The 23,590-nt window shown below is 40.5% G+C and overlaps 1 protein-coding gene across 1 annotated transcript in view; it reads left to right on the top strand.

The window, feature by feature from the left end:
• The window catches only part of BAIAP2L1 (BAR/IMD domain containing adaptor protein 2 like 1), a 76,922-nt gene that overhangs the window by 28,210 nt on the left and 25,122 nt on the right, over nucleotides 1-23,590 (top strand). The window contains exon 3 of the mRNA XM_070761256.1: nucleotides 5,772-5,858. Within this exon, the coding sequence (XP_070617357.1) occupies nucleotides 5,772-5,858 (87 nt within the window). The remainder of the gene's footprint in view (nucleotides 1-5,771; nucleotides 5,859-23,590) is intronic.

Genomic DNA, 23,590 nt, shown 5'->3' with positions numbered 1-23,590 from the left:
TCAGTTTTCATATCTAAAGTGGTACTAGAACTCACTGTCTCTTGGCGATTGGCCCAAAATCACCCAGCCTTCATTCATGTCTAAGGCAAGACTAGAACTCACAGTCTCCTGGTTTATTTTATTTATTTATTTATTTATTCATTCATTCATTCATTCATTCATTCATTCATTTATTTATTTATTTATTTATTTATTTATTTATTCATTTGTCCAATACACAAATACATAGGAAGAAAAATAGACATGTGGTAATATATATAAGGGTAAAAGTGAACTTAGAGGAGAGGATGTATGAAAGGAAGAGAATATATATGATAAGTGAGAGAAAGGAAAGACAATTGGACAGGGGACGAAAGGCACACCAGTGCACCTACGTACGCCCCTTACTGGCCTCTTAGGAACCTGGAGAGGTCAATCGTGGAGAGTCTAAGGGAGAAGTGTTGGGGGTTAGGGGTTGACACAATTGAGTCCGGCAATGAGTTCCACGCTTCGATAACTCGATTGTTGAAATCATATTTTTTACAGTCAAGTTTGGAGTGGTTCGTATTAAGTTTGAATCTGTTGCGTGCTCTTGTGTTGTTGCGGTTGAAGCTGAAGTAGTCATTGACCGGTAGGACATTGCAGCATATGATCTTGTGGGCAATATTCAAATCGTCTTTGCCAGCATCTTAACCACTTACCTAGATCACTGAGATTTTTCTGTTTTGACTTGTCTTCAAGCTTATTTCTCTTCTGCTAGTGAAAGCAAGCATTAAATCCAACAGTTAGATTCCAATTTTTTTAAAATTTTGTCGGGGAGAGTGGTGGGTGTCTCACTTGAATTTTATTTGCTCCACAAGGGGCTGCAGGAGACCGGAGAAAGGGTGGGTGGGATTCCATTTGCTGGCCGATCACGGAAGTTGCCCCACTTTGGCATGATATCAAAAGACGGTCTATTCTTGGAGATGATGGTCTTGTTTGGGACTCGCATAATTTTAGATTATTATTTTTTTCTCTTCCTCGCGGTGCAATTCGGGACTTTAAAGGCAGCTCGTCAAGATGTAATACATGTGGCTTCCCTCCAGTCCGCCTGCGAGACATATTTTTCCACTCAAACAGCTTTTTTGGAAAGCAGCAAAATTAAAAACATGATGGAAACGGATTGAAGGAGCCTTCGAAACCTCCATTTACATCCATTTGATTTAACACTGCACTCTGTTTAAAGGAAAGCCCTGCCAATTGCATCATTTAAATATAACGCAGGGTATTTTTATGTGCTCTTTGCAAATCGATTATATGTATGCTTTTGGCTATTTGTTTGTTTGTTTGTTTGTATATTTATTATTGGTTTCTTTCTTTCTTTCTTTCTTTCTTTCTTTCTTTCTTTCTTTCTTTCTTTCTTTCTTTCTTTCTTTCTTTCTTGATTGGATTTGTATGCCGCCCCTCTACGGCGACTCGGGGCGGCTAACAACAGTAATAAAACAGCATATAATAATAATCCAATACTAAAAAAAACCCAAACCCATTATAATAAAAACCAAACATACATTCAGACATACCATGCATAAAATTGTAAAGGCCTAGGGGAAAAGGGTATCTCAATTCCCCCATGCCTGGTGGCAGAGGTGGGTTTTAAGTAGCTTACGAAAGGCAAGGAGGGTGGGGGCAATTCTAATCTCTGGGGGGAGTTGGTTCCAGAGGGCCGGGGCCGCCACAGAGAAGGCTCTTCCCCTGGGTCCCGCCAAACGACATTGTTTAGTTGATGGGACCCGGAGAAGACCCACTCTGTGGGATCTAACTGGTCGCTGGGATTTGTGCGGCAGAAGGCGGTCCCGGAGATATTCTGGTCCGGTGCCATGAAGGGCTTTATAGGTCATAACCAACACTTTGAATTGTGACCGGAAACTGATCGGCAGCCAGTGCAGACTGCGGAGTGTTGGTGTAACATGGGCATATAATGCATGGTATTTTTATGTGCTCTATGCAAATTGATTCTTACCAAATAGCTTTTGGCTATTTGGTAAGACACTGACTATAGTCTCAATGGTCTTGACTGGAGTCCTCAATTTATGACCAAAATTGGAATGGTCATAAAGTGAATCGTCATCTGACTGGGCCCAATTTTATAGCCGTTTTAAACACCAGTGTTTAATCACTACAGTAGTTGAGCAAATCACTTGGCCAATAAGTGAAACCAGCTGACTTTTTCTGTCAGCATCTGGCTGGGAAAATTTAACAGTAGAAGCACAGAATTATTCTTAGAAACATAGAAGATTGACGGCAGAAAAAGACCTCATGGTCCATCTAGTCTGGCAGGCCTGTAGAGTGCGCCTGGGAGTTGGGGGAAGCCAAAAACACCCTCGTTTTTGTGAAAAAACCAGTTGGAAAATGGACCATTTTTTGCAAAAATGGGGGCGCTTTTATTTAATTATTATTATTATTATTATTATTATTATTATTATTATTATTTATTAGATTTGTATGCCGCCCATCTCCGTAGACTCGGGGCGGCTCACAACAGTGATAAAAACAATATATAATGACAAATCTAATAGTTAGAATCTAAAATAAGAATAGTACATTTAAAAGTCTAAAAAGGAAGAAACCCCAATATATAAAAACATACCTACAGTCATATCATGCACAAAAACTACATAGGCAGGGGGAGATGTCTCAGTTCCCCCACGCTTGACAGCAGAGGTGTGTTTTAAGGAGTTTACGAAAGGCAAGGAGGGTGGGGCAGTTCTAATCTCTGGAGGGAGCTGATTCCAGAGGGTCGGAGCCGCCACAGAGAAGGCTCTTCCCCTGGGTCCTGCCAGACGACATTGTTTAGTCAACGGGACTCGGAGAAGACCAACTCTGTGGGACCTAACTGGTTGCTGGGATTCGTGCGGCAGGAGGCGGTCTCGTAGATACACTGGTCCAGTGCCATGAAGGGCTTTATAGGTGATGACCAACACTTTGAATTGTGACCGGGTGCGCAGAGGGTTTGGGAGGCCTGCGGAGCACTCCTGGGAGGCGGGGAGGACACAAAAAAATGTTTTTCTTACTTACCTCTTTGAAATATCGGTGCGTCTTATAATCTGAAAAATACAGTATCTCCCAGGGCAGGGGTAGGCTAAGTTGGCTCTTTTACGGCATGTGGACTTCAATTCCCAGAATTCCTGAGCTAGCATGATTGGCTCAGGAATTCTGGGAGTTGAAGTCCACATGTCATAGAAGAGCCAACTTTGCCTACCCCTGGGTTAGGGTGATTGATGGCAGACCAGATAATAATAATAATAATAATAATAATAATAATAATAATAATAATAATAATAATATATTAGATTTGTATGCTGTCCCTCTCCGAAGACTCGGGGTGGCTCACAACAATGATAAAAACAATATTATTATAATTATCGTAATTAATTGGATCAAATTGTTTTACTATGTATTCTATGTTTGTTGTGAGCCGCCCTGAGTCCATGGAGAGGGTTGGCATACAAATACAATTAATAAATAAAATAATAAATAATAAATTAATAAATTATAGTAGCACAAATCTAATATTAAAAGAAATAACTAAAACCCTATCATATTAAAACGAAACAACACATACAGATAAGCGGAAGCAACCGAGATCCTGAATTAACAAGGCAAGATATGATTCTAATAAATTAACATCACGTGCAGACGTATTTATGGAAATAATGAGCACTCTGGCTTCATTAAAACGTCGAACTGGTTCGGCTTTGATGTGAAGCAGAACTAGACCCTTCCTCCAGAAAGATTAAAATCTCCACTCTGGCTGAGAAGGAAAATTATAGACTTCCTACTCCGTGGGAGCCGTTTCTCGTCAATGTTTAAAAAACACCAGTTGCTTAGCAAACATGACAACGTCCAATTCATTTGTTCTCCGTTCAAGGAATGGAGGGTAAAGGGAGTGCTAGAATTGTAAATAGGATTTAGATCCTGCCATCTTAAGCCACTTGGAAGCCTCTACCCGTAACAGAATACCATACGAAACTAGACTTACAATCCTGGGTCTTGAAAGCTTAGAACGACGACGCCTTAAACAAGTATTGCCCACAAGATCATATGCTGCAATGTCCTGCCTGTCAAAGACTACTTCAGCTTCAGCCACAACAACACAAGAGCACACAACAGATTCAAGCTTAATGTTAACCGCTCCAAACTTGACTGTAAAGAATACGACTTTAGTAATCGGGTTGTCGAAGCGTGGAACTCATTACCGGACTCTGTAGTATCATCCCCTAATCCCCAACATTTTACCCTTAGACTATCCATGGTTGACCTCTCCAGGTTCCTAAAAGGTCAGTAAGGGGGCGTACATAAGCGCACTAGAGTGCCTTCCATCCCCTGTCCTATAGTCTCTCCTATATCTCCTATATCTTCTCTACTATATCTATAACCTTCATTGTGTATTATTGTGTATTGGACAAAATAAATAAGTAAAAAGTGGGGGATAGCCACTGATGGGCAGTAGCCCAGCTCCGGTAGGAAAATTCCAGATGCGTGCACAGCTGGGCATCCCCAACACACCCCCATATGAGATTTGGCTTTTGCGTGAGAGCGAGATTTTGGATATTTTCGCCTATTTTTTTTGTGTTTGTGTGTGTGTATTAATTCATTAATAAAAAATTAATTAACTGCTTCGACAATGGCTCTGGGAAGCAATACGTTCCTCCCATATTTGGGTATACCAGGGTGATTCAATAGAAAAAACATATAACACTTCCCTGGTAGAAAGCTGAAAGGATGAGATCCTGCGGCCTAGAGGTTAATGGTCAAGGCACAGAGGCTGCAGGATCAAATCCCAGGGAGGGATGTTTGCAAGTTTATGAATCCAGCTGAATCAGTTGTGTGTGCTTCTGGGAATCGATTTTTCGGGACGTTCCTCAGAGAACGTGTTGATTGGGCACATCATATCGGCACAGCTAGTGAAACCCAACTCTAAAAGTTTCCCATGGCTAACCATGGAGTTAAAAGAGCAAATGGTTCCCTCCCCAAGTGTCATAGGTCACATGGTCCAATCAGGCGACGGGCTCCCTCGGTCACTTCTGCTCCTCCTCCTACCACCTGCTACCTGTTGAGATTGATTGATTGATTGATTCATTCATTCATTCATTCATTCATTTATTGGATTTGTATGCCTCCCCTCTCCGTAGACTCGGGGCGGCTAACAACAGTAAAAAGACAATATGAACAAATCTAATATTAAAAGTAATGTAAAAAAACCCAATTTGAGGAACCAATCATACATACAGGCATACCATGCATAAATTTTATAAGCCTAGGGGGAAGGGAATATCTCAATTCCCCCATGCCTGACGACAGAGGTGGGTTTATGAAGGGCAAGGAGGGTGGGGGCAACTCTGATATCTGGGGGGAGTTGGTTCCAGAGGGCCGGGGTCACCAGAGAGAAGGCTGTTCCCCTGGGTCCCGCCAAACGACATTGTTTAGTCAACGGGACCCGGAGAAGGCCAACTGGTTGCAGGGATTCGTGCATCAGAAGACGGTCCCGGAGATATCCCGGGATGACCTTGGTTCCTATGCAAGAGCTCTATATTATGATGGTAATGATTACTACTATTATTATTAATTGTTATTATTTATTATATTTCTATGCTGCCCTTCTCAGATGACTCAGGGCGGCATAGAAATCTAACAAATAATACCTTACTTTGTCTACAAGACGGTTTAGCTATTTCCCCTTGTGTAGTAGTAGAAGATGGCTTCCGAGTTGACAATAAGCTTTCCTTCCCCTTCCTCCCTTTTTCTTTAATTAGGTATGGTCCTTGCCGGAAGAGCTTATTATGACGGTATTGCAAAAGTAGGCGATATTGCTGTTGCGTCACCCGTGTCGAAAGAGTTGGGTAAGTATACCAAATCATCCATATACACCGCGCGAATCTTGCCACCGAACTATTCTTGCCATTTTGAAGCTCGACTAAACTGGCAATGTCTAATTTAGGGGTGTCCAATTCGTGATGACACCTACAAAAAGATATTGACAAAATTGAACGGGTCCAAAGACGGGCTACAAGAATGGTGGAAGGTCTTAAGCATAAAACGTATCAGGAAAGATTTAATGAACTCAATCTGTATAGTCTGGAGGACAGAAGGAAAAGGGGGGACAAGATCGAAACATTTAAATATGTCAAAGGGTTAAATAAGGTCCAGGAGGGAAGTGTTTTTAATAGGAAAATGAACACAAGAACAAGGGGACACAATCTGAAGTTAGTTGGGGGAAAGATCAAAAGCAACGTGAGAAAATATTATTTCACTGAAAGAGTAGTAGATGCTTGGAACAAACTTCCAGCAGACGTGGTTGGTAAATCCACAGTCACTGAATTTAAACATGCCTGGGATAAACATATATCCATTGTAAGATGAAATACAGGAAATAGTATAAGGGCAGACTAGATGGCCCATGAGGTCTTTTTCTGCCGTCAGTCTTCTATGTTTCTGTGTTTCTATGAGATTCTCAGTCATCCAAACCATGGTTGTCCCAAAGGTGCTTTTCCATAAAAACACCTGGGTTTTTTTTTAAGGTGGAGGTCTGTGGGGTTCATTGGAAAAAAAAAACCTGAAGAAGAAGAAAATAAACGATGTTTCTTGGATGGGAACTGAAACCTTTTCTTCCTTTTTTAAAATTACTTTATAATACATAATAAATAAAAAAAATAGAGAAGAAAAGAGTGGGAAAGAGGAAGGGGAAAATAGAATAGAGAATAGAATAGATTTCTTTATTGGCCAAGTGTGATTGGACACACAAGGGATTTGTCTTTGGTGCAGATGCTCTCAGTGGACATAAAAGAAAAAGAGACATTTGTCAAGAATCAGGAGGTACAACACTTAATGATTGTCACAGAATTCAAATAAGTAAACAAATAATATTAGGAACCAGTCAATATAAATTGTGAGGATACAAGCCACAAAGTTACAGTCATACAATCATTAGTGGGAAGTTATGGGCAATGGGAACAATAGAGAAGATTAATAGTAGTGCAGTCTTAAGTAAATAGTTTGACAGTGTTGAGGGAATTATTTGTTTAGCAGAGTGATGGCGTTTGGGGGGAAAACTTATCTTCTGTCTAGTTCTGGGGTGCTGTACAACGTAGTTTTGAGGGTAGGAGTTAAAACAGTTTATGTCCAGGATGGGAGGGGTCAGTAAATATTTTCACAGCCCTCTTTTTGACTTGTGCAGATCTTCAAGGGAAGGCAGGTTGGTAGCAATTGTTTCTTCTGCAGTTCTGATTCTCCTCTGAAGTCTGTGTTGGTTTTGTTGGGTTGCAGAACCAACCCAGATGGTTATAGGGGTGTAGATAACAGACTCATGTAGGGCAAGTTGAAGCGTGGAACATTCATTTAGTTATTTATTTATTTATCTATCTATCTATCTATCTATCTATCTATCTATCTATCTATCTATCTGTCTGTCTATCTATCTATCTATCTATTGGATTTGTATGCCGCCCCTCTCTGTAGACTCGGGGCGGCTAACAACAGTAATAAAAACAGCATATAACAATCCAATATTAAAACAGTTAAAAACCCTTATTATAAAACCAAACATACATAGAGACATACCATGCATAAAATTGTAAAGGCCTAGGGGGAAAGAGTAGCTCAATTCCCCCATGCCTGGTGGCAGAGGTGGGTTTTAAGAAGCTTACGAAAGGCAAGGAGGGTGGGGGCAATTCTAATCTCTGGGGGGAGTTGGTTCCAGAGGGCAAGGGCCGCCACAGAGAAGGCTCTTCCCCTGGGTCCCGCCAAGCGACATTGTTTAGTTGACGGGACCCGGAGAAGACCCACTCTGTGGGACCTAACTGGTCGCTGGGATTCATGCAGCAGAAGGCGGTCCCTGAGATAATCTGGTCCGGTGCCATGAAGGACTTTATAGGTCATTACCAGACTCCATAGTGTCATCCCCAAACCCCCAACACTTTACCCTTAGATTATCCACGGTTGACCTCTCCAGATTCCTAAGAGGTCAGTAAGGGGCGAGTACAAGTGCACTAGAGTGCCTTCCGTCCCCTGTCCTATTGCTCTCCTATATCTCCTATACCTTTCTTCTATTCCTATATCTCTTCTTCTATTCTTTCATTGATATGTTCTATTCCTATATCTTCTCTTCTATTTTTTCTTAGATATATTTTACTATGAGTATCTCCTCTATAACCTTCATTATGTATTTTACTATGTGTATAGAAACATAGAAGACTGACGGCAGAAAAAGACCTCATGGTCCATCTAGTCTGCCCTTATACTATTTCCTGTATTTTATCTTACAATGGATATTGTAAGATAAAATACAGGAAATAGTATAAGGGCAGACTAGATGGACCATGAGGTCTTTTTCTGCCGTCAGTCTTCTATGTTTCTATACACATAGTAAAATACTTGTTTATCCCAGGCATGTTTAAATTCAGTTACTGTGGATTTACCAACCACGTCTGCTGGAAATTTGTTCCAAGGATCTACTACTCTTTCAGTGAAATAATATTTTCTCACGTTGCTTTTGATCTTTCCCCCAACTAACTTCAGATTGTGTCCCCTTGTTCTTGGGTTCACTTTCCTATTAAAAACACTTCCCTCCTGAACCTTTAACATATTTAAATGCTTCGATCATGTCCCCCTAAATGCCCTACATGTATACCCACTAAAACCCTCATTGTGTATTGGACAAAATCAATCAATCAATCAATCAATCAAAGACGAAAAAAGAAACAAGAGATGTTGTCTTCCAACTCCCTTTGGTGCAATAGGAGAAGAGCAACAAACCTCAACTTTTTACTTAGTAACATCAACTAACCATTTCTATAGCAACACCCTATCTGATTGGTAAAACTCCAAATCACAGTTTGGGGTTTTTTCCCCCCACCCACAAAGCACAAAACCCAGAAGTGGTTTCCAAGTTAAAAACAAAAGCAAATTGTGTGTGTTTTTCTCTTTAATCCAAGCGGTCTAATTTCAACAACTTTGGCAGCCCTTTGTCCATTGTGGGAATTCCGTTTTTCTGCAAAACATCATCTTACTGCCATCAACAATAACATCAAAGTTCCAAATTCGAAGTGTATCCAAAGGAAAAGAAAACCCCAAGATAATCCAGATAATTAGAAAAAGCATCTTTTGCAACATCCCAGCCCCTAGTCGTTGCCAGCTGAAGAGAGTCAATGTTTTGATTTATTTTTATATTAAATGTATTATTCTGCTGATATCCCCATGCTATGGAGCGGAGAGAATGCATTCCTTCCTATGGGATCATTTCAAGTACAGTGGTACCTCTACCTAAGAACACCTCCAACAAAAACTTCAGAAGAAAAGGATTTAGGGGTCGTGATTTCTGACAGTCTCAAAATGGGTGAACAGTGCAGTCAGGCGGTAGGGAAAGCGAGTAGGATGCTTGGCTGCATAGCTAGATGTATAACAAGCAGGAAGAGGGAGATTGTGATTCCGCTATATAGAGCGCTCATGAGACCACGTTTGGAGTACTGTGTTCAGTTCTGGAGACCTCACCTACAAAAAGATATTGATAAAATTGAACAGGTCCAAAGACGGGCTACAAGAATGGTGGAAGGTCTTAAGCATAAAACGTATCAGGAAAGACTGAATGAACTCAATCTGTATAGTCTGGAGGACAGAAGGAAAAGGGGGGACATGATCGAAACATTTAAATATGTTAAAGGGTTAAATAAGGTCCAGGAGGGAAGTGTTTTTAATAGGAAACTGAACACAAGAACAAGGGGACACAATCTGAACTTAGTTGGGGGAAAGATCAAAAGCAACATGAGAAAATACTATTTTACTGAAAGAGTAGTAGATCCTTGGAACAAACTTCCAGCAGACGTGGTTGGTAAATCCACAGTAACTGAATTCAAACATGCCTGAGATAAACATAAATCCATCCTAAGATAAAATACAGAAAATAGTATAAGGGCAGACTAGATGGACCATGAGGTCTTTTTCTGCCGTCAGACTTCTATGTTTCTACTTACGAACTTTTCTAGATAAGAACCGGGTGTTCAAGATTTTATTGTCTCTTCTCAAGAACCATTTCCCACTTACAAACCCGAGCCTCCGAAACTGTAACTGGAAGAGGCAGGGAGAAGCCTCCGTGGGGCCTATTTAGGAATATCCTGGGAGGAAACAGGGGCGGAAAAGGCGGGGAGAAGCCTCCATGGGGCCTCTCTAGGAATATCCTGGGAGGACTCAGGGCCTCCACCCTTCCTGTGGTTTCCCCAATCGCACGCATTATTTGCTTTCACATTGATTCCTATGGGAAAAATTGCTTCTTCTTACAAACTTTTCTACTTAAGAACCTGGTCACGGAACGAATTAAGTTCGTAAGTAGAGGCACCGCTGTAATTCTGTTTTGTTCGGCCAAGAATCATCACAGGCAGTTTCTGAGCAAAAGGTTTATCGAGGAAAATAAATCAACCAAACTCAGAAGAGAAATCGGTGAATGCCACGCAATAAGTTTGTCCCTTGCCGTACTGAAAGGTACAAATTATTGGAAGACTGTCACTCCGATGGTTTTGTAATAGAGGCTTAAAATAGTCCCTAACAGTTCCGGTAGGACTTTTTATTTTCTGTTTTTTTTAATGTCCATTGAAAAGACAGCCTTTGGATTCTCTCCAAGTTAATTTCGGATGAAGTCCTTGCTGTGAAAAAAACACAAAAGGTCAGAGACCTTTGAGCAAAGCGCTGTCATATTTTTAGTCGTTTGCAAATGAACCCTTCAAACAACTTTCAAAAGTCAAAAGCAAGTCATCCTTAAATCCGGAAGGCTGGTTTCTACGTTCTTTTAACAACAGAAGGTTAACCAGGCTTAAATTCAGCTTGCGTCTGGGTGTTTTCCCAAGGAATCTTAAGATCTCTTCCTTAAATCTGCAGGTTTAATCTTTGATGTGCCTTTATAGGTAGCTAAAGATAGGTGGAATAAAAGAGGGTTTGTTCCCTTGTAAAATAAAAGAGATTTCATTCCCTTTGGTGGCTTATAATATATTTTTTTTTGAACTAGTTCAAAGATTTAAGTTTTTAAATCAAGAATATAAGTTTGGGGGGAAGGAAGGAAGGAAGGCGATGAGAATGAGGAATAGGGAAGGTGATTGAAGGAAGGAAAGAAGGAACAAAGGAAGGAAGGAAGGAAGGAAGGAAAGATATAGACAGAGATGTTAGACAGATAGATACAGTAGATAGATAGATAGATAGATAGATAGATAGATAGATAGATAGATAGATAGATAGATAGATAGATAGATAGATGACAGTGTGTGTGTGTGCGCACACACATGCATATGTACAAGCTGATTTGGAGGAGAGCCTGTAGCCTAGAGGTTAAAATCCTGCCTTGCAGGGAGAAGTCTACAGGTTCAAATCCTGGTAAGGGTATGTTTAGCTGACGAGAGCATAATAAGCTCGAAATAGAGCTATACTAGTCTTCCTTCCTTTTCAGTTATCAGCAAAAATATGTTACACACACACCCGCATAAAGAGAGAGATGTACTATGTGTTGCTGGTTTCATGGCTATATAAATCATACAAGAATGACGAGTTCCTTAAAATACATTTAGATTAATGCTTTTTCTAAATCAATATTTGAAAAAAGAACTGAGCTATTTTCTGCCTAGGTAGTAAGTAAGATAAAAACTTTCTAGCTGCCTGTCCTCCGAGAAAGCAAAGACTGTTCTTTGCCTTACTATAAAGTTACACAATTGTTTGCTTTTATTTATTTATTTATTTATTTATTAAATTTGTATGACGCCCCTCTCCGTAGACTCGGGGCGGCTCACAACAGTAATAGAAAAAACAATGTAGAATACAAATCTAATAATTAAAACTAAAAACCCATAATTTAAAAAGCATGCACACAACATACCATACATAAACAGTAGAGGCCTGGGGAAGTTATATCAGTTCCCCCATGCCTGACGACAGAGGTGGGTTTTAAGGAGTTTACGAAAGGCAAGGAGGGTGGGGGCAGTTCTAATCTCAGGGGGGAGCTGGTTCCAGAGGGTCGGGGCCGCCACAGAGAAGGCTCTTCCCCTGGGACCCGCCAAATGACATTGTTTAGTCGACGGGACCCAGAGAAGGCCAACTCTGTGGGACCTAATCAGTCGCTGGGATTCGTGCGGCAGAATAGTAAAAAATGTTCTTCATTCCAAATGGTTGCTAAAGGTAACTTCTGAATTCTCTATTGGAAAAATACATTAAAAAAATGAAACAGACCTAATTGATTTTGCCTTTCAAAATTATGCAAATATTTACACTGCCTTGGACAGAATGCAAAGCAGGCAATACGTTTACCTGACTTTTTGCTGCTCACGAGGCAGGTGATTTAAATGCCGTTATCGCTAAGAAGGCCTCAAGAGTTGTTAATCTAATCCTACGTAGCTTCTGCTCTGGAAATCTCACACTACTTACCAGAGCTTACAAAACTTTTGCCAGACCCATCCTCGAATACAGCTTCATCTGTCTGGAACCCATACCACATCTCAGACATTAACACCCTTGAAAATGTCCAAAGATACTTCACCAGAAGAGCCCTTCACTCCTCCACTCGAAACAGAATACCCTACGAAACTAGACTTACAATCCTGGGTCTTGAAAGCTTAGAACTACGACGCCTTAAACATGATCTAAGTATTGCCCACAAGATCATATGTTGCAATGTCCTGCCTGTTAAAAACTACTTCAGCTTCAACCTCAACAACACAAGAGCACACAACAGATTCAAGCTCAACATTAACCGCTCCAAACTTGACTGTAAAAAATATGACTTTAGTAATTGGGTTGTTGAAGCATGGAACTCATTACCGGACTCCGTAGTGTCATCCCCTAACCCCCAACATTTTACCCTTAGACTATCCACGGTTGACCTCTCCAGATTCCTAAGAGGTCAGTAAGGGGTGTACATAAGCACACTAGAGTGCCTTCCATCCCCTGTCCTATAGTCTCTCCTATATCTCATATTTCTTCTCTACTATAGCCTCTATAACCGTCATTGGGGCTACCTTTGAAAAGTGTTCGGAAACTTCAGATCGTGCAGAATGCAGCTGCGAGAGCAATCATGGGCTTCCCTAAATATGCCCATGTCACACCAACACTCTGCAGTCTGCATTGGTTGCCAATCAGTTTCCGGTCACAATTCAAAGTGTTGTTTATGACCTATAAAGCCCTTCATGGCACCGGGCCAGATTATCTCCGGGACCGCCTTCTGCCGCACGAATCCCAGCGACCAGTTAGGTCCCACAGAGTGGGCCTTCTCCAGGTCCCGTCAACTAAACAATGTCGGTTGGCGGGGCCCAGGGGAAGAGCCTTCTCTGTGGCGGCCCCGACCCTCTGGAACCAACTCCCCCCAAAGATTAGAATAGCCCCCACCCTCCTTGCCTTTCGTAAGCTCCTCAAAACCACCTCTGCCGTCAGGCATGGGGGAATTAAGATAATCTTTCCCCCTAGGCTTCTACAATTTATGCATGGTATGTTTGTATGTATGATTGGTTTTATAACAAGGGTTTTTAGCTGTTGTAGTATTGGATTTTTACATTCTGTTTTTTGTCACTGTTGTTAGCCACCCCGAGTCCACGGAGAGGGGCGGCATACAAATCCAATAAATAATAATAATAATAATAATAATAATAATAATAATAATAATAATTGTGTATTATTGTGTATTGGACAAAATAAATAAATAGATAAATAGATAGATAGATAGATAGATAGATAGATAGATAGATAGATAGATGATAGATAGATAGATAGATAGACAGATAAAAAATAATAAAATAAAATAATAAAATAAATAAAATAAATAAAATAAATAAAATAAATAAAATAAATAAAATAAATAAAATAAATAAAATAATAAAATAATAAAATAATAAAATAATAAAATAAAATAATAAAATAATAAAATAAAATAAAATGAAATAAAATAAAATAAAATAAAATAAAAATTTCCACACATAGCCCCCAAAAATGTACAAGGATCCCACGTAGTGAAATCCTAATTGTGCCACTGCTCTGCCAAGGATTCAGCCAGTGGAAAAACCTCTCTCTGCCTTTGTTCCATTTCCACGTCTGTTCTTGAAATTGTGATTAGTTTTCCTTTTTGTTATGGCCATCTGACCATAAAGGACAAATTTTACTTTGGCTCTTTATGTTGGATAAGCATGAATTGGAGCCAGCATTATGGACTGGACAATTGAAAGGTTTGACATTAATTTTACTCTACGTTGGTCATTGCTTCCTGGTCAAAGAAGAATTGTGGATCCTTCTCCATTAACCCTTGGTGTTCCCTATTGGAAGTAGGGTTTCCTACGTTGCAACTCCAGATAGAACAATACATGCGAGGGGCTACGAGGAAATTTTGCAGCCCTTCCCTGGGTCATAGGTGTGAAAACTACGGCGCCTTAAACACGATCTAAGTATTGCCCACAAGATCATATGCTGCAACGTCCTACCTGACAATGACTACTTCAGCTTCAATCGCAACAACACAAGAGCACGCAACAGATTCAAACTTAATATTAACCGCTCCAAACTTGACTGTAAAAAATATGACTTCAGCAACCGAGTTGTCGAAGCGTGGAACTCATTACCGGACTCAATAGTGTCAACCCCTAACCCCCAACATTTTCCCCTTAGACTATCCACGATTGACCTCTCCAGGTTCCTTAGAGGTCAGTAAGGGGCGTGCATAAGTGCACCAGTGTGCCTTCCGTCCCCTGTCCAATTGTCTCTCCTTATCTCATTTATCTTTTCTTCCTTTCAAATTTGTTCACCTATGCTTTTATATCTTTTCTTCTATTTGTTTCTTTAGTTATATTACTACATATCTATTCTCTTCAATGTGTATTATGTATTGGACTAAATAAATAAAATAAATAAATAAAAAACAGTCGTGTCCCTTTTTCCAATGCCTTTGCAACTTTGAGCAGTCACTAAACAAGCTGTTGTAAGACTGAAGACTGCCTGCATTTATTTTATTTTTTATTTATTCATTTGTCCAATACATAAATACATAGGAAGAAAATAGACATGTGATAATATAAAAGAGGGTGAAGGTGAACTTAGAGGAGAGGATATATGAAAGGAAGAGAATATGTATAAGTACCACATGATTCTTGCCAAATGTATATTTTATTTTATGTACGTTGAAAGCATATGCACCAAGACAAATTCTTTGTGTGTCCAATCACACTTGGCCAATAAAAATTCTATTTTATTCTATTCTATATATAAGATAGGTGAAAGAAAGGAAAGACAATTGGCCAGGGGACGAAAGGCACACCAGTGCACTTATGTACGCCCCTTACTGGCCTCTTAGGAACCTGGAGAGGTCAATCGTGGATAGTCTAAGGGAGAAGTGTTGGGGGTTAGGGGTTGACACAATTGAGTCCGGTAGTGAGTTCCAAGCTTGTAATCATATTTTTTACAGTCAAGTTTGGCGCGGTTCGTATTAAGTTTGAATCTGTTGCGTGCTCTTGTGTTATTGCGGTTGAAGCTGAAGTAGTCATTGACTGGTAAGACATTGCAGCATATGATCTTGTGGGCAATGCTCACAAGATCACATTGTATCGGTCGTCAGATCCTCTTGAGACGCAAAATATTTTAAGGCTGCTTGAACGTCTGTGCCTTCTCCTAACAGATGCTTAAACAGAGAAGTGACATGACAGGACAAGAACCCCCAAGAGATAGGAGTCTGTCCCCCATTTCCACCTCCTCCTCCTCCTCCAGCCTGGAGGAATTCGTCTGTGCGTTGTGACACCCTGGTGATTGAGGCCTTATCTTCCCTCGGTTTCCCCTGAGATTCATCGGCCAGGAATTCCAAGATTTTAACCACATCCTGCTTCTAATCACCATCGAAAGTCACTTCTCTTCCTTTTGAGAACCTCAACCGAGGGGGAAATAAGGAAGAACCGCCAGAGAGAATCAGGGTGCAAAGGTTGCAACAAACGTGGTTGATGACTCTGGCCCCGTAACGTGGTTAAGAACAGCCCAGCCAAAGTTTCCGCTTCAAAGAAACAGAGTAGGAATACGGGAACGGCCCCACCCAGATAATATTTTGGTCTTCCCGTCCGTTGCTCTCAAACCGCCTCGCCCCACCACGAGCAGTGGCGATGAGTTCGATAAGCTTGCTCAAGGGCACCCACTCACCGCCTTAGAATGCCTCGACAGCGTTGTGCAAAATGACACACACACCCTCTGGCAAGAAGAAGAAGGGGAAAAAACCTTCAGCACCTGCAGATGGTGATTTGGCTTGTTATCAACTCCGTGGGTGTCTTCTTGCCTTGTGGGTATTTCGTTGGGTTGAACTTGTATTGAGTGAGCCTCTGTTTCTGCAAGGTGGTCATTGTTGTTTGGGGAGTGACTGTTTATATCAATGATCCACATTTATCATCTATACCAGGAGAAGGCAAAATTGGCTCTTCTATGACATGGGGACTTCAACTCCCAGAATTCCTGAGCTAGCATAATTGGCTCAGGAATTCTGGGAGTTGAAGTCCACAAGTCATAGAAGAACCAACTTTGCCTACTCCTGATCTATACCATACATCATTTATATATCATCTATCCATCCATCCATCCATCTACCTACCTACCTACCTATCTAACATTTGTCAATGTATCTGTCTGTCTTTCTACTTTTCTATCTATCTCTCTATCTATCTCTCTATCTATCTATCTATCTATCTATCTATCTATCTATTGTTATATATCTAAAAATAATTAATAATAGTAAGAGAAAATAGTATAAGGGCATAGTATAAGGGCAGACTAGATGGACCATGAGGTCTTTTTCTGCCGTCAGTCTTCTATGTTTCTATATTTAATAATAATTAATAATTAATAATAATAATAATAATAATAATAATAATAATAATAATAATAATAAATAATTAGATTTGTATACCGCCCCTCTCCAAGGACTTGGAGCGGCTCACAACAAAAATACACAATATACAAATCTAATGTTAAAAACAATTTAAAATCCTTCTTCTAAAAAAACTATCACACAACCTAACGAACCATACATAAACCCCATATCTATCTATCATTATATATCTATCGTTATCTGTCTGTCTGTCTATCTACTTACCTCCCTATCATTTGTCAACTATCAATGTATCTGTCTGTCTTTTATATCTATCTATCTATCTATCTATCTATCTATCTATCTATCTATCTATCTATCTATCTATCTATCTATCACATTTCTGCTGTCTTCTTCCCAGCCTTCACAAATCTTTCTCCTCCTGTAACTGGGATTCCACATTCTTCAATGTGTCTTTTTAACCTCCATATATTTGCAGATATTATTTCCTTAATAGTGGTGTGGAAGATAAGAGGTTTGTCAACTGCGGAGAGCTTTAAGTTACCAATATAAAATTACTAAACATTTTGTAAGGAACAAACAAATAATTCAAGGGGGGTGGGGGGGGGGAGAGAAAGAGAGAGAGAAAGGCGACAGAGAGTGGAAGAAAGAAAGAGCCCATAGGTGGGAGCATTCTTCTAATACAAAATAGTTTTTTTTTCTTCTACTGAGAGTAAGGGCTCACATTTTCATAGGAATGTTAAAGCAAAGTTAAGATAAAAAGGCAGCTGTTGAATCTGTTACTTTGATCAATCAAGGGACTCTCAATCCATTTCTGGTGTTCATTGGTATTGCCAGTAAGTCAGTAAACCGCTTTTTGACTGAGTTTGTTTTTTCAAGGGCAATAGACTCTAAATCATGGTGCTTAAGAGCTTACGTCTTGGATGCTATGTAGGAGAAGACAGATCTCACATACTCAGCAGTTTCTCAACGGCAGACAGCTCATCCAAGGCAGCCTTGAGCAACATCCAAATCTCCAGGCTTGCAGCCCGGGGAAAAAACGGATAAAGGCTTGAATCACAGCAGAGGGGTGGGTGGGAAAGAACTCCCCACCCTCCAACTTCTCATTTGCTGCAAATTAATTTGTTAGCCAAGACAAATTTCTTAAAAATCAATTACCTTTATTTTAGTGCTAATTCTCAAGTTTCGTTGGACACATTTAGTGCGATTGATTTAATCCTGCTTTGCATGTTTGTTATACGGCCTTTTGTATAATTTTAAATAACTTCCTTATACATGGTTTTCATGAATTCGTGCAGAGGTTTGTGTGGAATCTACAAAATGTTATATATTAATATGCTTACTTTCTGTGAACTGCTTAGAGAGGGCTGTAAAGCACTGTGAAGCAGTATATAAGCCTAAATGCTGTTGTTATTGCTAAGGGAAGGAAGGAGGGAGGGAAGGAGGGAGGGAGGGAAGGAAGGAAGGAAGAAGGAAGGAAGGAAGGAAGAAGGAAGGAAGGATTGATTTAGTGGGGCATGTAGTTAGAATGCAGTGTTGCAGGAAGGACAGAAAGAGAAAGAAAGAAGGAAAGGAAGGAGGGAGGGAGGGAAGGATGGAAGGATGGAAGGAAGGAAGGAAGGGAGGAAAGAAGGAAGGAAGGAAGGATTTAGTGGGGCATGTAGTTAGAATGCAGCGTTGCAGGAAGGATAGAAAGAGAAAGAAAGAAGGAAAGGAAGGAAGGAAGGCGGGAGGGAGGGAAGGAAGGATGGAAGGAAGGATGGATGGATGGATTTAGTGGGGCATGTAGTTAGAATGCAGCGTTGCAGGAAGGACAGAAAGAGAAAGAAAGAAGGAAAGGAAAGGAAGGAAGGAAGGATTTAGTGGGGCATGTAGTTAGAATGCAGCGTTGCAGGAAGGATAGAAAGAGAAAGAAAGAAGGAAAGGAAGGAAGGAAGGAAGGCGGGAGGGAGGGAAGGAAGGATGGAAGGAAGGAAGGATGGATGGATTTAGTGGGGGCATGTAGTTAGAATGCAGCGTTGCAGGAAGGACAGAAAGAGAAAGAAAGAAGGAAAGGAAGGGAGGGAAGGAAGGAAGGAAGGAATGAATAGTGGGACCATTATTACAATGCAAAGTTGCAGGCTATCTCTGCCCACTGCCAGGAGTTCAATACTGACTCAGCCTTCCATCCTTCCAAGGTGGACAAAATGAGGACCCAGATTGTTGGGGACAAGAGGTTTAGACAGGACTTTAAAGCACTGTAAATGGTATATAAGTCTAAATGCTATTGTATGTTATCGAGAAGCAAAATAACAGTACACAGTACAGCAGGGTTTTTTCCCAACCTTCCTCTGCCAGGTAAATTCATTGTTCATTTCCTGAACGTCGCCGTGTGACAAATAGTGAAGACAGGAAAAGCCCTTTTCAGAATCGTCAGAACGTTAAGTCCCCGATTCTGACATGTTAATCTTTGCAAACACAGTAAATCGCCGGACTGGTTGCGTTGCTGTTAGCAGCCCATTCTGCAGAGCACTTGCCCTGTGACCGTAATCGGAACGTTGAAATAAGCTCTTAAGAAATTTCCCACGCACTTTCCACAAAGTTTACTCTCCGTGGAACTGGGGCTCGGGTTAAGCTGCTTCTCCGTGGCAGAGGGAGGGTTTCCTCATTGCTTCATTCCGCCTAGAGGTAGGTATGAAAGAGGTGGTGACCTCTTTCATACCTATCGATGTGTTAACCGATGTGTAAGTTCCCATTTAAATAGGTGGGACCTATCCGTGCATAACCGTAATCAGGCCACACCTTATTGTTTTCCTCTTTCCATTTGTAGCTTGAGGGGTAGAGCTAGTCCTATTTTTTTTTTAAAAAAATTTAGAATAGAATAGAATTCTTTATTGGTCAAGTGGGATTGGACACACAAGGAATTTGTCTTGGTGCAGATGCTCTCAGCGTACATTAAAAAAAAAAGATACATTTGTCAAGAATCATAAGGTATAGCCGCAAATGATTGTCATAGGGCAGCGGTCCCCAAACTACGGCCCGTGGGCCACATGCGGCCCACTGAGGCCATTTATCCGGCCCGGTGGTGAGTGACAAGAGCAGAGGGAAAAGAGTGAGAGAAGGAAAGAAAAGGGAAAGAGAGGGAGGGAAGGAGAAGTGGAGAGGAATGAAGGAGGGAAGGAAGGAAGGAGAAATGGAGGGAACAAGGAAGGAAGGAAAGAAGGAAGAATGAAATGAATGGAGGGACAGAGGAAGGAAGGACTGTTTTGGGGGGGATAATTTTTTTTTAATTTTCTCTCAACATACATTCAAACAACACAGTGTACCATCTAATTTTCTATGAATAAAATGCAGTATTTTGTTAGTAACTAATATCAATCATCAAAAAAGTTGCAAAAGGTTTTTTTCCTAATTTTGTCATCCAGTTACATTCATTTTCTTTTAATTTAATTTAATTTCCTCCTTTTCCTTCAAAAAGTGCAACACCAATTATATTTCTAACTTATTAACCATTATGCCAAAGTGCTTCCTTCTTTCTTTATACATTTTTCTATAAGCCAAGAAAACCTTGTATAGCCAATCAGATGTCAACAAAAGAAAATTAAAAACAAAACATAAACATATATGAATTTCAGACTTCTTCCCCCCTTCTAAATAGTACGTTCCCATTTTGTGTTTTACTTTAAAATAAGGTATGTGCAGTGTGCATAGGGATTTGTTCATAGTTTTTTTTTATAGACCGGCCCTCCAACAGTCCGAGGGACTGTGAACTGGCCCCCTGTGTAAAACGTTTGAAGACCCCTGTCATAGGGGGTCAAATAAGCAATGAAGAAACAATCAGTATTAATGTCGTCTGGCGGGACCCAGGGGAAGAGCCTTCTCTGTGGCGGCCCCAACTCTCTGGAACCAACTCCCCCCAGATATCAGAGTTGCCCCCACCCTCCTTGCCTTTCGCAAGCTCCTTAAAACCCACCTCTGTCGTCAGGCATGTGGGAATTGAAATTTCCCCTTCCCCCCTAGGCTTATAGAATTTATACATGGTATGCTTGTATGTATGATTGGTTCTTTAAATTGGGGGTTTTTTAAGATTATTTTTAATATTAGATTTGTTTACATTGTCTTTTTATTGTTGTTAGCCGCCCCGAGTCTTCGGAGAGGGGCGGCATACAAATCTAATAAATCAATTAATAAATTAATTAATTAATACAAATCTTAAGGACACACGCAACAAGTTACAGTCATACAGTCCTAAGTGGGAGGAAAAAGATGATAGGAATGATGAGAAAAACTAGTAGAAATAGAAGTGCAGACTTAGTAAATAGTTTGACAGTGTTGAGGGAATTATTTGTTTAGCAGAGTGATGGCATTCAGGAAAAAACTGTTCTTGTGTCTAGTTGTCTTGGTGTGCAGGGCTCTGTAGCAACGTTTTGAGGGTAGGAGTTGAAACAATTTATATCCAGGATGTGAGGGGTCAGTAAATATTTTCACCACCCTCTTTTTGACTCATGCAGTATACAGGTCCTCAATGGAAGGCAGATTGGCAGCCGTTGTTTTGTTCTGCAGTTCTGATTCTCCTCTGAAGTCTGTGTCGGTCTTGTCGGGTTGCAGAACCAAACCAGACAGTGATAGAGGTGCAGGTGACAGACTCAATGATTCCTCTGTAGAACTGGATCAACAGCTCCTTGGGCAGTTTGAGCTCCCTGAGTTGGCGCAGAAAGAACCTTCTTTGTTGTGCTTTTTTGATGATGCTTTTGATGTTAGGTGACCATTTTAGGTCTTGAGATGTGGTCGAACCTAGAAATGTGAAGGCCTCTACTGTTGATACTGTGTTGTCTAGTATTGTGTGAGAGGTGGAAGGATGGAAGGGATTCTCCTAAAGGAGGAGGCCTCTGAGCTTGGTGGTCTTTTTACAGTTGGGTAATGAAATGTTTGTAAGAAACAATCAAGCTTTGATAGCATCCAATGATTGTGTTGACTTTAGTCTCCCTATTTTTGTAGGCTCTGGTTTCATCTGAAATGCTAACATACTCCGGCATACTAACATTTTAAATACTTACCAAAGGACAGGAAGATTTATTGAGGAGAAAATGCCTTTATAATTAGCAAAATCAGATGATGGTCTACCCTGGGTGGCCACCACTAACTAAGGGGTTAGGCAGCTAGAGATCTTTCCCACGACTGTCGGGAACCAACGCCAGAGCCTTCAGCATGCCAACAACATGTTTTCTCTCTGAGTAAGCGTCGAAGGATGTCATATCAGGACAACTTTCATAGTGGTACAGCTAAGGGTAGCTTAAACTCTCTCCTGATTCTTGGGTTGAGTTGAAGGAGAGAAAATAAAGGGGGAAGTTGTGAGCCCGGGTCTTCTATATAGTTATAATAAAGAGCTGTTTGTCTTAAGCCTGTCGTATTATTATTATTATTATTATTATTATTATTATTATTATTATTAATATTATTATTATTATTATTATTATTATTATTATTATTATTGACCAGATTACCTCCGGAACCGCCTGTTACCACATGAATCCCAGCGACCGATAAGGTCCCACAGAGTTGGCCTTCTCCGGGTCCCGTCGACGAAAAAATGTCGTTTGGCGGGCCCCAGGGGAAGAGCCTTCTCTGTGGCGGCCCCGGCCCTCTGGAACCAACTCCCCCCGGAGATTAGAACTGCCCCCACCCTCCCTGTCTTTCGTAAACTACTCAAGACTCATTTATACCGCCAGGCATGGGGGAACTGAGATATTCCTTCCCCCTAGGCCATTACAAGTTATGCATGGTATGTTTGTGTGTATGTCTGGTTTATAATAAGGGTTTTTAGTTGTTTTTTATTATTGGATTGTACATGTTGTGTTTATTATTGTTGTTAGCCGCCCCGAGTCTATGGAGAGGGACAGCATACAAATCCAATAAATTATTATTATTTATTATTATTATTATTATTATTATTATTATTATTATTATTATCATTATTAATTGGATTTGTATGCTGCCCTTCTCCGTGGACTCGGGGCAGCTCACAACATATCAATAGAAAACACAATATATAAATATATCTAAATCCAATTAACATAAATAATTAGTTTAAAATATTCTAATGTACAGGCCTCTTCAGTCCCAGGACTCAACATAGATGACAGTTTAATAATTTGCAAATAGATTTAACAGTTGGATGGGGGACACCTGTTTTGCAAGGGGTGAGAATCTAATATTGTCCAGAGCAGTGAAGGGCTACAAATATTTTTACTAACACCCTGCGGGCATGGCTTATTTTGTGGGTGTGGCTTGCTGGCCAGGAGGGAGTGGCTTGATGATCATGTGACCGAGGGGTGTCTTAAAGGTCATGTGACTGATTTAAAGGTGGCCAACTTGATGTTACTCACGTCAAGGGTTTGGGTTAGGGTTAGGGTGCCTGGCCTCTCCTCGCCTCTATTTGCTATTACTGAACATCCAAAATATACTCTTTAATTCTATGTATCTATGCCCTATGTGTACATACATATTACACACAGGCACACAAAAATATACATTATCTACTATATAAAGTGTATGTACACACATGCACGCACAGCTGTTCTAAACTTATACACATTCAACCTCATTTACTGCAATAGGAAAAACATACCCAGAGCCCAAAAGGGAAAAAAAGAAAAAAAATCAATTTTTTTCTACAGGTTCTGCATACCTGACCATTAGATTAGTTTAGATTTATTGGATTTATATGCTGCCCCTCTAGACCATAGACCATACCTGTAGGAGCCATACCTAGGTAGACCATACCTG

The sequence above is a fragment of the Erythrolamprus reginae genome, chromosome 9 (assembly GCF_031021105.1).
Source record: "Erythrolamprus reginae isolate rEryReg1 chromosome 9, rEryReg1.hap1, whole genome shotgun sequence".
In the NCBI taxonomy this organism is placed as follows: Eukaryota; Metazoa; Chordata; class Lepidosauria; order Squamata; family Dipsadidae; genus Erythrolamprus; species Erythrolamprus reginae.
This window is presented reverse-complemented; position numbering and strand designations above follow the sequence as displayed.